Source organism: Chiloscyllium plagiosum, chromosome 27, assembly GCF_004010195.1.
Source record: "Chiloscyllium plagiosum isolate BGI_BamShark_2017 chromosome 27, ASM401019v2, whole genome shotgun sequence".
Lineage (NCBI taxonomy): Eukaryota > Metazoa > Chordata > Chondrichthyes > Orectolobiformes > Hemiscylliidae > Chiloscyllium > Chiloscyllium plagiosum.
The window spans coordinates 8,316,516-8,331,259 of NC_057736.1; the positions used below are offsets into that span (position 1 = coordinate 8,316,516).

The following is a 14,744-nucleotide window of genomic DNA, read 5'->3' on the forward strand; positions in this document are numbered from 1 at the left end:
CCAAACTCATGACCATTACCATTGAGAATGACAAGGGCAGCAGATACGTGGGAACCCCAGTTGCAGGTTCCCCTCCAAGCCACTCACCGTCCCCACCCCCCACCTGGAAATATTTCACTGTTCATTTTTTGCTGCTGGGTGAAAATTGTGGAATTCCCTTCCTAAAAGGCATCGTAGATCTACCGACAGACTGTTATGCTTCAACATAGCAGTTCACTGACAGTGTCTCTCAGGCAACGACAGATGGGTAATAAATGCTGACCCAGCCTAAAAACATTCACAAATGAATGTAAAAAGCATTAAAAATTAACATTTCCAAAATGTTGCCCCAATTGCAGAGCTGAGAAGTGGAGACGTGATAATAATGATCAGGGTGTCCTTGTGCACCAAATCAAAGGACAGTATGCAGACACAACTAATAATTAAGTCATGCTTCAACTACACAGGACACTGATAAGATAGCATCTAGACTAATGTGCATGGAATTGTCACCCAATTTCAGCAAGGTTATAAAATGTATCAAGTTCATTTCAGGATTATTAGACTGATTCCAGGAACAGATAAATTGTCTTACGAGGAACAGTCGATCAGGGTAAGCTTGTATCTGTTAGAATCAGAAGTGACTTGACTGAAACAGAACAGAGATAGATATAGAAACAGCAGTTTAACTTTACAAAAGACCAAGAAGTAGGGGTCATTGATTTAAATTTAGGGTTCAACAATTTAAAGAAAGTTCAGGTGTAATTTTCTCTAATGGTTGAGTCTTTGGAATTCCACTGTCTTTTCAGGAAGAAGAATTTTTGAGAAAATGTTTCAGGCAGCTGTAGATAGATATTTGTTAACTAAAGGGTTTAAAGGTTCATTGGAGAAGACAGAAACATGGCTGAGCTTACAATCAATCATATCAGCCATACTGAATGGTAGTGCAGGCTCAAAAGGGCAGAATGGTCTACTCATGATTCATATGATCATCACCTCAAGATGTTTTTGTTTGGATCCAGTGAACTATAACAGACAAGATTTTAAGTATAAACAAAATACTGTGCGCTTATTTTGATGCCCTCAAATTGTATACAGTTGCCAATCACCTTTCTTTCAAGTTTAAGCAGTTTATCTACAGTTATTGATTATCTTGCAGCTACGTTTCCTGAATACAATGAATAAATCAAGGCAACAATGGATTCCAGGCAGACATTTATTTTCATTATATTGAACCAAACAAAAACAAAAGCAACACACGTTAGCCAGCTGAAAAAAAATTTTAAAAAGCAGAAACTTGGGCAAAGAGCTGTATATTTTTTCTCTCAATGGAGGAAAAAAACTCTACATTCTGATTACACTATATTGGCAAAATTTTACAATTTGCTATGTGTTTTGGCTATGAAGTCCACAACATTGGAAACAGAATTTTTAAAAAGTGATCAATACAGATGAATATAACTTTTTAAGACTTCATTATACATGTGAAAAAGTAATCAGCTGCAATGGGCACCATTACTCTGAATACAGCATACCTACCTAAGAGTCCTCCTGAGAGTACAGGCCCACTGTTAAAGTTTAATTTAGCACTAAATACATCTTTTCTATTACGAAAAATGTACAGCATACCAGTAGTTATTGTTTTTAATATCTGTGGTACAGCTAACAATAGACCTGCCAGAAAAAAATGTTAACGTTTTCATAGAAAATGTAGAGGGGGAAAATTTAGGACTTTGAGCGTGACCTGGACCTGGAACGAGACACAGATCTTGACACAGACCGAGAAGGGGAACACGACTTTGAACGTGATTCAGCTTTGGTGATCGATTTGGACCTGGAACGAGATTTCGATCTGGACTTTGACCTAGAACGAGATGCAGGACTTGGTTTTGTCTGTTCATTAGAGTCTGATTCCCCATCCATTTCTCCATATTCACCCTTAATTTCTTTCTCATTATCTGTTTCCATAGCCTCTTCCTCTTTTTCCTTTGATTCTGACCTTGACCTAGATTGTTCCTTGTCGTCACCCTTTCTCTTCCTGCTCTTACTGGCACTTTTACTCTTGCTTTCACGTTTGCTACGCTTTTTATTCTTCTCACTTTTGCTCCGACTCCTGCTCCGACTCCTGCTTTCACTTCTGCTCCTCTTCCTGCCTTTCCTTTTCTCCTTGCTCGTGCTTCGACTTCTACTTTTACTCTTCTCTTTGCTCCTGCTTCTACTTTTACTCTTACTCTTATCCTTCTCTTTGCTTCTACTTCTACTTACACTGTTTTCTCCTTCTTTACTCTTACTCCGACTTCTACTGTTCTCTTTACTAAGACTCCTCTCTTTTTCCCCATTTTCATTTCTGTTCTCAGTTTTTACTTCGTTGTCATCTTTCATCTTTTCAACACTTCTACTTCTACTTTTCCCCTCACTTCCACTCCTACTAGCTCGGATTTTCTTCTCTTTACTTCTGCTCCTGCTCTTGTTTTTGTTCTTGCTCACACTGCGACTTTTGCTTCTGCTTCCACTTTTACTCCTGGAATGGGTGCCAGACCTGAAAAATAATTGGAAATATTAAACACTGAAGGGTGGTCAAAACAAGTTACACATTAACTTAATCTATATAAATAGATACGAGATATGATTTATCTGCCCCAGCAGCATTACTTCCTGAAAAGATTTAGTCAATAAAATGTATATTCCTGTATCTTTGTATCTGTGCTGCATTCCTAATCAATTTGTTCATGTGATTTATATTATGTTGCTGCGCCAAACTGACAAGAGCTTTCAGCAAGAATGTAAACTAAAACTGACATTCAGTATTTCAAAGACACATGGCAAATATATGCAAATTGCTTCAGCTTGAAAAGTGTGGTGCTGAAAAAGCACAGCTAGTCAGGTAGCATCCAAGGAGCACTTTCAGGAGGCGGTGTAGTCCAGGTCGCTGTGGGAGTCAATGGGTTTGAAGTAGATGACGGTGTTGAGTAGGTCACTAGAAATGGAGATGAAGAGGTCCAGGAAGAGGAGAGAGGTGTTCGAAATGGTCCAGGTGAATTTGAAATGCACACTCTGCAAACACGAATCCGCAGCTTACAAACAGTGACTACACAACTGATCAGTATGGGGACTGACCCCATGACCTTGACGTTATTCGCATCACACTCTTAACCATCGTGCTCCTTGGATGCTGCCAGACTGACTGTGCTTTTCCAGCACCACACATTTTGACTCTGATCGCCAGCATCTGCAACCCTCACTTTCTCCTATACCATTTCAGCTCCCCTATCTCATACTAGATTTCTTCAAATGACAAACTGCTTTGCTCATCACTCTCATATCTATGAGTTTCCACACTTGCAAGGAAATTACATTCTCAACACAAAAACAACTTAAGCCTTAGCTGTTGAGATGATCTAAAATTACTAGATACAATTCTTACATTTTTCATTTGCACTTTTGCAGAAAATTTGCACCCCTCAGTTAACTTTGACCAGATACATTTTCTTTCATGTCAAATTAATATACAAGATTCATCTCACGATCTCAAAGTAAAGGCAATAAGAGCATAAAATCCCAGGCCAATGTTTTGTGTACATGAAAAAGTGAATTGATACTACATACACACCTAGATTGAGACTGACTGCTCTCACTATGGCTCCGACTCTTATTATGAGAACGGGAACGATTTCTACTTGGAGAACGAGACCTAGTTGATGTTATAAAAAAAGAGAAAAAAATCAAATTCAGTTCTATATTTTTAACACAGCACCTTTAATGTAGTAACATTTCTCAAGATGCCTTCTCAGGAAGAGAAAACTGACACTAAGCCAAACAAGATGATAGGTGACCTGATAGAAGAGGTGATCTTATAAGAGTGCTGAACTTTATGGAAGGCTTTGAAGGAGTCTGCAGAGAAATGAGAAAGAATTCTAAAACTTATTGCCAAGTTAATAGGAAGATAAAAGGTAATCAAGGGAAGGACCTAGGTGTGCTGAAACTACAACATTCCAAATTTGGAGTTCTAAACAACTTAATTATTTAGCATCTTCAATGTAGAAAAACTTTATAATCACTTCACAGGAATACAATCAGATAAAAATGGACATCAAGCCGATAGAAGAGATATATATGTGATCAAAGGGGTATATTTTAAAAGGCGTAGGGAGGGAAATCTAGATTTTAGGTCCAAAAGCAACAAGATATGACCTCCAATGTTAGGAGAAAATGAAAAGGGTATGCAAAAATAGTAAAAATGTTAGCTGAATACAGGATAGTTTACAGGCTGAAGGTCACCGATGAGCTAGATAAAAGCCTTCTGATAGAGCGTATTGGAACTTTAAAATTGAAGTGTTTACTCGAGAAGTCAATGTAAATTAGCGAACACAGATGCATTAACAGGATTTGATGCAAACTAGGAAGGATATGGGCAGAATTTGAATGAGTTCAGATTTATGGAGAGTAGAAAGAAAATGGGAGGTCAACCAAAAGGGAGGTGCAGTGGCTCAGAGGTTAGCACTGTTGCCTCACAGCACCAGGGACCGGATTGGATTCCACCCGTGGCGACAATCTGTTTGGAGTTTGCATACTCTCCCAGTGTCTGAATGGGTCTCCTTCTGGTGCTCTGGCTTTCTTCTTCACACAGTCCAAAGATGTGCAGGTTAAGTGGATGGGCAATTTTAAATTGCCCATAGTGTCCAGGCTAGGTGGATTAGCCGTAGGAATGCATGGTTAGAAGGATAGGGTGAGTGGAATGAAATGCTGTTGAGGATCAATGTTAACTTGATAGGCCGAATGACATGCTCATTACAGTGTGACATGGTTAAATTTTGTAGATAATAAATGGTTTGAGCACATCAAATTTGTTTGTACCAATGTTATAGATTTAACCACATATGATGACCGTTTAACACTAACAATAGAAGAATCAAGGCTTAATAAAAATGAACTGTGGCCTACCTGATTGCCATAAACAATACCCTATCCTCCTCACTGATGTTGGAACATACACAGCGTGTCTTACCCAAACTTGTTTTTTTGGTAAAAATACAAGCAAATACCATCCAAAAATAATTTTAAGTGGGAGGTTTTAATTCTTTAAATATTTAAATTGTAAATAATAAAACTTCTGTAAATTTTGACGAACCTTCCTATTGACATCCAACATCAAGTTTAAAATTAACAAATACCTTGAACGACTGCGGCTCCTAGAATACGAGCGTCGTCGCCGTGACGAAGGCCTGTCTTCAACCAATCTGATCTTTCTGCCATTAACTTCTGTGCCATCCAGTTTTTCAAGTGCTCTTTTCATGTCAGAATAGGATTTAAATTCAATGACACCTTCATTCTTTCTTCCTTTGTGTGCATCTGCATATGTAACTTCACCTGCTTGACGCATATAATCCTACAAAATTACAGTACGATTTCATTTTCTTTTATTTTACATTCAACATTAATACAGATTTAAAACTTAACAATGCAGCTGAATATATTATCTGTAATTATTCAAATTTTAGAATTACAAGTCAGCGACATAAAAATATTAAACTGATATATTGCACTTATGAATCACTCAACTAAACCAAGCTCATTCACATCATAGCCTCATAATTTAAGCAAACTTCTATAAAGAATTTTTTAAATGCCAAGATCCATGAAACAGGATGTGAACATGTAGTAGCTTCACATTAGTGGTTTGATTGAGAAGTCTAATCCAATGCAACTTGCAACATAAATATTGATTGCAATTATATTTCAGGATTTAAAATGTTCTTCAGGAATTTGAATGAAGCTCTCCAATGCTTAGAATAAAGTTGCAATTGTCTGTCTCTCTTGGTTGAAGCTTTAAGAAACTGATGAAGTTTTCAAATGTCAGTATCTTGACTACTTTGCAAATCCTGTGAAGCTAGACTGTGATCACTTTCCAATTACTTGGAACCAGCCTGATTTTCAATGAACTGCAGAAAATCTTCTACTAGCCCAAGGCTGCTGTTAGGGATACCCATGACAGTGGCACAAACAGCCACTGGTCTCCTTCCTATTAGAAGGATATTGGGAAACCTGAAAGGGTTCAGTAAAGATTTACAAGGATTTTACCAGGGTTGGAGGAGTTGAGCTACAGGGAGAGGCTGAATAAACTCGGGCTGTTTTTCTCTGGAGTGTTGGAGGCTGAGACCTGACTTTATAGAGGTTTATAAAATCATGAGAGGCATGGATAGGATAAATAGACATGGTCTTTTCTCGGGGGGGGGAGGGGGGGGGAGAAGAAAGAGAGAGAAGAAAGAGTCCAGCTAGAGGGCATTGGTTTAGGATGAGGGGAAGATAAAAAGGGACTTAACGGGCAACATTTTCACACAAGAGTGATGCATGTATGGAATGAGCTGCCAGAGGAAGTGGAAACTGGTACAGTTACAGCATTTAAAAGGCATCTGGATAGGTGCGTGAATAGGAAGCGTTTAGGGAGATATGGGCGAAATACTAGCAAATGGGTCTAGATAAGGTTAGGAGATATGGTGGAGTTGGACGGAAAGTCTTTCCATGATATACATCTCTAGGACTAATGTGCAATTGGTTAAAATTTTAATTGCAGGCCATAAAAATTAGATTTTATACTTCAAATTTCTCACTAAAAACAAGAAAGTAATCATTGTTTGACCAGATTAACTGATCAGCAATCCTGATATTCTGTCACATTGTTGAGTATATGATTTTGCTGGCTGCCTTCTGCCTTCCAGTATCAGCCATTATCTCACCTAAAACCAATGACCAATACTATAAATATCAGAAAACACTGTTTATGACCATGTTCAATATTTTAAAATGGTAAATTTCTATACATCCATCATTAAACCTGCTTCTAAACTTCAACCTTACATACTATTCCAGTGGTTCTTATGCAGGCACTTTACCTTCAGAAATGAAATCCACCTGATGTTCCACTGTCTACTTTTATGGCACCATCACCACAAGGATTGCAGTGGTTCAAGAAGGCAGCCAATCATCACCACCTCAAGGCAACTAGGAATGGGCAATAAATGAGGTCTTGCCATCATCACCAACATCCCGAGAACAAGTAAAAATATTTTCGGGTACTACAATTTCCATTTTTGCTACCATTTCAGTTTCCTTACATCCAGAGTAATTTTCACGTTAGTGTTACATTATTCACATTTATTAAGCCTTTCAAACACTCAGCCGTTTCTCATCTATAGGCCCAGAAAGTATATGAAAATTTATGTTTAGATACAAGGTCATAGGCCAATATTTTGATCATTGGACGGTGCTTATAGTCAGGCATTTGCTCAAAAATACTCTTGTGAAACAAATTATTGAAACATGTACCGGTGTATTCAGTGTTAGAAACAACATTTTAAAAGTTAATTATTCCATTTCTTTAAAAGTAATTTATTTTAGTTGGGGTATGTGTTCAGGCAACTTATCCTTTAAATCTTCTAATGAGAGACTGCATGACAGGTTGGGTCATCACAGTGGAATCTGACAGTTCACACCTGATTTCCACTCAGGTGCATTTTTCAACAGAGGTCAGGAAGGTGAATTTGGATGATTAATCTCTCTCTAGTCCAACTGCACTCATGTTAACCGTGTTATCCACATATTGATGTCACTGCAGAATCAGATAATGCAACAGTGATCAAACAACTGTAAATATACAGCCTACGTGGCTGAACTACACACACTATATATTGAGCAAGTAATTTGTTCATTTAGATTTTTGGGCACCCAGAACAAGTCTTGCTAAAAACTGGAAGGATTTAAGAAAAAAAGTAAGTGAAACTAAATATTGTGGTGTACAAGCAATCTAGTTATCTACAGCTAGACTTCATTTCAGAATATTTCCTTGCATTGTCCCAGTCCAAGTTACACTGGAGGTTTTGCAAACATCCTCCCTCCCCTCCCTAAAATGAAAGCAGTCTTCATAACAATTACTTTCTCACAAGCGCTTCAGTCACAAGAGGTATGTAACAAACCTTTAAATCTTGCCAGCTGCATCGACTAGATAAATTTTCCACAATAAGTCTATATTCTGTACGGGTTGGAGGTCCATATCTGTCTCTTCCAGATCTTCTATAACCATAACCACCTTTAAAGGTGACAGGTAAATACAACAGTAACAATTTAGATACTGCACATACATTGATTTTGACTTCCCACTAAAAAGGTCACACTGAAAAAACTATATACACATCTCAATATTAACATTTCCAGCTATTTAAACTAGACTATCATTCCACTACAATATAAAAATTAACATTATGTTGCACTTTCATTACTTCACAGATCAATACTGAATGAGAATTAAACATAAATAATTACTTTTATAGATACTCTTAATAGAATCAGAACAATTTACACAAGCATGCATAATATATTACATGAAAATGATAATGATTTGATAAAATAACCAAACCACTAAACCAATTACCATCTATACTTACGGTGAAAAATGGTTTTCAGAATATCTGACATGAAAAAGATTTCAGGCACCTATTTTCAGTTTTATCACATCTGCCTCTAACCCTTGGGGTCCTCACCACCCAGGTCTAATGGCAAGAGTAGCAGTCGTCACATGGCTTCCTTAAGGTCAGCCAAAGGTCAATGGTCTTAGGTCTTAGAGCCACTCATGGAAAGGTAACCCAAGGCCAGCATATGGAACAGGCAGTCATCTTAGCCTCAAAGGACTCTTTTAATTAAAACATTGAGGTCTTTGTTAAGACTATGGTATCAACAATCACAATGAAAACATCGATTCAATTATAATTTTAAATGACTTACTATAATAACTTGAGCAAAAATTGACAAATAATGAACATTAAATATATGCGAATGTTAAATATAATCCAAAAAACAATTTAACATGCAAGTATTTAAAGTTATTCCATATGTAAATTGCTTCTAGCTATTCGATATGAACAATTTAGATTTTGTTTGACTTAATTGATTTACAGTTAAAAATTCCAACTATGACTAATAAAATGAAAATGCTTACTGCGCTGAGAGGTATAACCACCATCCCTGCGAGGGCCTCTCGCATGTTCAACGATTACTCGTTCCCCGCAAAGCTCTTTACCATTCAGCTCGTAAACAGCATCATCTGCATCTCGAGGATCATCAAATTCAACAAACCCATATCTACAAGGAAAAAGCAAAGAAATTTAAAATATTCCACATCACAGTGATAGTAGCAACAGCTTTTGGAGACGAAGTGTACACAAAGCACCTGCACAAACAGCCCAAATACACTACAATGGTTAGTAACACACAGTAAATGATAACAAATGAAAAAGTTAAGGATTTTCCTTTGACCCAAGGTCTTGCAAAAACCTAATCCAGCCACACAAGTCTTGAAATTATGTCAACATAATAGGAACAGATATAGGCGATATTGTCCATTCAATACGACAATGAACAATCAAAGACTTGTGACTTTTAGCCATCTAATATTATAATGCTTATATGCCATTTTAGATTTCGGATTACCAACCTCTAGCCCAAATATACTCAAAGTCTAAGCTTCCACAAGCCTCTGTGATACTAGCATATGACAATTTGGCTCACATGGTCAGAAATTATGTTTAGCTGGAGTTACCCATTGGAATTAAATAACTTATATTTTTACTAACACTGCAGAAAAAAAGATTTCTAATAATTTTTTTTTGCAGATGACATAACTTGAAAGACCAGGCTTTCTGGGTCAATAGTTTCTTTTTCATGTATCAATGTAGCTTGCAGATTGAATTCTGTTTCCTTTGGGACAAACAACTTTGGTTGTCATGATGCACTACAAACATTTCATAATAACCCAACACAATAATAACACATGAAACTTCTTCTGTAACTGTTGCATATTTTAACTATCAAAGTAACTATGTAGAGTAGCAGGGAAGAGACTAAGGAATAGAAGGCAGACTGTATAGTCATAGAGATGTACAGCATAGAAACCGACCCATCGGTCCAAATTGCCCATGTAGGCCGGATATCCTAACTTAATATATCCCGATCTGCCAGCACTTGGCCCATATCTCTCCATACCCTTCCTTTTCATATACCCATCGAGATGCCTCTTAAATGCTGCAATTGTACCAGCCTTCACCACTTCCTCTGGCAGCTCATTCCTTTCATGCAGAGGATAATGCATGTAAAAGTTGACCCTTAGGTCTCTTTTATATCTTTCCCCTCTCACCCTAAACTTAAACCCTTTGGTTCTGGACTCCCTCACCCCAGGAAAAAGATCTTGGCTATTTATCCTATCCATGCCCCTCGGATTTTATAAACCTCTATAAGGTCACCCCTCAGCCTCTGACAGTCCAGGTGCCGGCCTCTCCCTATAGCTCAAATCTTCCAACCCTGGCAACATCCTTGTAAATCTTTTCTGAACCCTTTCCCAACATCCTTCCGTTGGGAATAATTTCTCTTACTGGAGAGAAGCATACATAGTACTGTTTTGGAGAGGGAGTTTGGTGCTAAGATCATTAGTTTATCATATGAACTTACCTAGACATAGCTACTGAGCCTCCTTCAGTGGTATAAGCAAACTGTTTTCCAATTTTTGATGCAAAATTTAGTAATACAGTAAATAACAAGGATAGTTGTACACTTTAGAAGGACAGAATGATAAAATGACAATCGCAATATATTGACAGATTATGTACTGAATGCATGGAACTCCAGCTTAATCTCTCTGGAAAATCAGACTTTTGGATTCAAAGGTTAGAATAAAGTACATATTAAAACTGAAACCATTAAAGGCAATAACTATTGGGTGGTTCAAAGGAATTTGAGGGACTGTAAAAACTAGAATTGTAGTCCATGGAATTTAGAGGGAGGATTAGTCTTCAAGACATTAAGAGGACCGAACGGGGAGGTGTTGGTGTAGTGTTAAAGGTATGAATCTAGAATATAAAGCTAATCAGACTAATAGTTCCATGAAACTATCAATTGCCATAAAAACCCATGACCTATATCTGACTCCAGACCAAACAGCAATTTGTCTGGCCCATAAGTACTCTACAATGGCTGAGGCTACTAGGGATGGACTACAAATGGTATTGCCAGTGATGTCCACATTCCATGACAGAATAAATGATATAGGTTAGATACAACCATACACTGGCGAATCTAGATCAAGGGGATGCAGTCTAAAAGTTGAGCCAGATTTGTCAGGTAAAGAATTAGAAATAAACACAGATATTGCTGAAGAGAACTGAAGAATGCTCACTGGGCCTGAAACATTACTGCGCTTTCTCCCAGAGATGCTGAGTTTCTCCAACAATTTCTGTTTTTCTTGCAGATTTCCAGCATTCTTAGTTTGTGTATTTTTTTTTGTTGATGAAACTAGGAATCACTGCTACAGAGATAAACAATTGCCAGAGTGTGGAGCTATCTGCTCCAAATGGAAATTGTAATTACAATCAATAGCAAATTCAAAAATCACAGCATGATTGATACATTTTTGTTGGACAAAAAGCTGGGTCACAGATCAGCCATGATCTGACTGTATGGGTGAACATTCTTGAGGAGCAACTGCTCTGCTTCTGCATTTCTAATCCAGATTAGTACACAATGACATTTTGGTAGCAGAAACGTGCAAGGACAGTATAATATAAAACATTTTGAAATGGGTAAGAGACAGGGAAGAAAGAAATAGAGAGGAGAAAGAAAGAAAACAGGAGTCCAAAAGCAGACAGGCCTGAAAATGAATATTTTTGAATCTTTGAATACAAGTTCAAAAATAGGCCATCAAGTCTGTTCATATACAACATGATGCTCAGTGACTTAAATCATTAAAAGGTTGGCATGCAAAGTTCATAAAACATTTAAATGTATCACAAATGTGATTTTTTTTAAAAAGGCTCTCAGTTTTATTGATCCCAAACATTTCAAAATTCTGTATACCAGAATAAAAGTTTCCAATATTTAGAACTTTATTTTTTCAGTAGAGACAGTGTAAAGTGACAGATCAAATATGGTTTCAAATAACAATGATAGATGATGGTAATTTGGTTGACAATCAGTGCAAAGTGAGTCAGTACGGGTTTAAGTTCCAATTGCTTGAGTTGTGGAATAACATCTTTGAATAGGTTGATTAGAAAATATTTACCAGTGTTGAATGAGTAGACATTTTCTCCAGTTAAATATTGAAATGAACAAAGCTATTGTATATGACGTCCAAATCATTGTATATGACTTCCACCACAAACTCTTTTTCCCAACTAATGAATCTATCCTGTTCCATTAGTGGCTGAACTGTTCACAAAAGAACATCTACTGCCATTACTTTAGCAGTGTTCATATTTCACACGTTCTTCAGATAATTTTAAAAAGCTCCCACCATTACTTTATTTATAGATTTTTAAAAAAAATTCTTCTATTTTGAAGCCCTCCTTTCACCCTTCATAAACTCATTCAAAGCAGATGTTTGAATTTACGCTAAGTTTTCCATTCAGCCTTACTGTTGTGTTTGCAATCCTACACAGGCTGCAAGTTCAACAACATTTCAATTTTAAATTTCTAATCCTTGTTTCCATGATATCTTCCCTTTCTCATCACTAATCCCAGGCCTACAAGTCTCCATGATCAGTGTTTCTCCAAATCTGGTTTGTTTTAATCACTTTAAAAATGGCTGTACCTTTGCACCTAGATTCATCTAAAGCCTTGTCACGCTTCCCTCCTTAAAAATGCCCCAGAGACTTAGATATTTTGTGCGCTAATACCTTAAGTTATTTGGTGTCAATTTTCTTGGAATATTTCACCATGGCAAAAGTACTACAAATATAACTTAAATTTCTGGGATCAACTCCTCGGTAAAATTTATTTTAACTATATTTCCTCATTAAAATTAAAATACGACAAAATAAAACCTATTGAAAATCTAATGTAATCTATTAAAAAGATGTCAATATCCAGATTTTAAAAAGGCAGTGACTTTTACATTTTGCCAGTAGTCGCATTCATTGCTATTTAATGTCTTTTTACTGTACTGCCATTACTGTAAAGGATATAGAAAGAAGCTGGGAGGAAACAAGGTGACAATTTGTACCTATGATTAAATATTTTGGTACAGAATGCAAAACACAATCCGAAACCCAAGTTCCTTCCTCATCTATAAAAAGATGGAAGAGGGCTGTGTTTCATAGTTGGCCTGTGCATCAGGGCATTTGTATTTAATAAAGCAGCCCAAAGCTTTTTTAACTGGTCATGAACTCCTAGAGCACCTGGTGGGAAAATAATATTGATACTTGGTTGCATATAATTCAGGCAAGAGGAAAACTTTACAGCTACAAAAGGAAAATCAATCTCAGTCGAACCAGATCACAGCAATCTGACTTTTAAAGGATCTACAGTATATCCATGCACTATCACCTTACAAAAGGCAAATTATACAGCCATAAAAGTTACCAATGCACAAAGCATTAATCAGACAAGTAGGAAGTTTAAACTCCTGGTACGCTGGGGTCACTAGCTCTAGTGTTTAGCAAATATCAAGGTGTTTATCTGAATTTAGCATAATCAGAATTTGCAATGAAATTTAAGAAAAGCAATCCTCCCATAAAACAAATTAGTTGCTCTCAGCAAAACAGGCAATTAATTTTTACAAATAATTTGCATGCTATTGTCAGTAGTTATTTCAGGATTTTCCTCAAATTAGTGGTAGACCTTTCGCATCTGAGACAGGGAAATTGGGCCTTGAATTCATTTGAAAAATATTACCTTCAACATAGTAGCACTCTCTTAAATCAGCACCAGAGTGGCAGCCTCTAAAACCAAAGATTACCAAAGTCGTTGAAAAAGGCACCCCTGGTATTAGCCTAACAACAAGCAGAACCCACTTGCTTTTCCAATTGGTGAGGAGAGAGCAAGCCATAGTAAAACACTGAAGATTAGATTCTTGGAATTGTTGGTTCTTCAACAAGCAGTTAGGCCTAAGCTTCTGGGGGCAGCACAGTGGCTCAGTGGTTAGCACTGCAGCCTCAGTGCCTGGGACCCAAGTTCGATTCCAGCCATGGGCAGCCGTATGTGAGAGTTTGCACATTCTCCCAGTGTCTGCGTGGGTTTCCTTCGGGGGCTCTGGTTTCCTCCCATAGTCCAAGATGTGCTGGTCAGGTGGATTGGCCACGCTAAATTGCCCGTAGGGTTAGGTGCATTAGTCAGAGGGAAACAGGTCTGGGTGGGTTACTCTTTGGAGGGTCCGTGTGGACTTGTTGGGCCGAATAGCCTGTTTCCACACTGCAGGGAATCTAATCTAGGCAAATGGACAGTTAATATCACTGAACTATGACTAAGTACAAACTTTTTGAAGGGGGTCAGAGTTGAAAATGTGTTGCTGGAAAAGTGCAGCAGGTCAGGCAGCATCCAGGGAACAGGAGAATCGACGTTTCGGGCATAAGCCCTTCTTCAGGAATGAGGAAAGTTTGTCCAGCAGGCTAAGATAAAAGGTAGGGAGGAGGGACTTGGGGGAAGGGGCGTCGGAAATGTGATAGGTGGAAAGAGGTCAAGGTGAGGGTGATAGGTCAGACTGGGGTGGGGGCGGAGAGGTCGGGAAGAAAATTGCAGGTTAGGAAGGCGGTGCTGAATTTGATGAATTAGACTGAGACAAGGTGGGGGGAGGGGAAATGAGGAAACTGGTGAAATCCGAGTTCATCCCTTGTGGTTGGAGGGTTCCTAGCCGGAAGATGAGGCGTTCTTCCTCCAACCGTCATATTGTTGTGGTCTGACGATGGAGGAGTCCAAAGACCTGCATATCCTGGGTGGAGTGGGAGGGGGAA

The 14,744-nt window shown here is 37.9% G+C and overlaps 1 protein-coding gene across 2 annotated transcripts in view; it reads right to left on the bottom strand.

The window, feature by feature from the left end:
- Window positions 1-1,177: 1,177 nt before the first annotated feature.
- LOC122563512 (serine/arginine-rich splicing factor 4-like) overlaps window positions 1,178-14,744 on the bottom strand; it is a 15,445-nt gene continuing 1,878 nt past the window's right edge. The window contains exons 2-6 of one of the 2 annotated variants that reach the window (XM_043717330.1): window positions 8,969-9,111; window positions 7,950-8,062; window positions 5,151-5,365; window positions 3,590-3,670; window positions 1,178-2,518 (exon numbers count right to left, since the gene is read on the bottom strand). In XM_043717330.1, the coding sequence (XP_043573265.1) occupies window positions 1,705-2,518; window positions 3,590-3,670; window positions 5,151-5,365; window positions 7,950-8,062; window positions 8,969-9,111 (1,366 nt within the window). In that variant the 3' untranslated portion in view covers window positions 1,178-1,704. Of the gene's footprint in view, window positions 2,519-3,589; window positions 3,671-5,150; window positions 5,366-7,949; window positions 8,063-8,417; window positions 8,812-8,968; window positions 9,112-14,744 lie in introns of those variants that run through there. The other variant, XM_043717331.1, reaches the window with a different exon arrangement.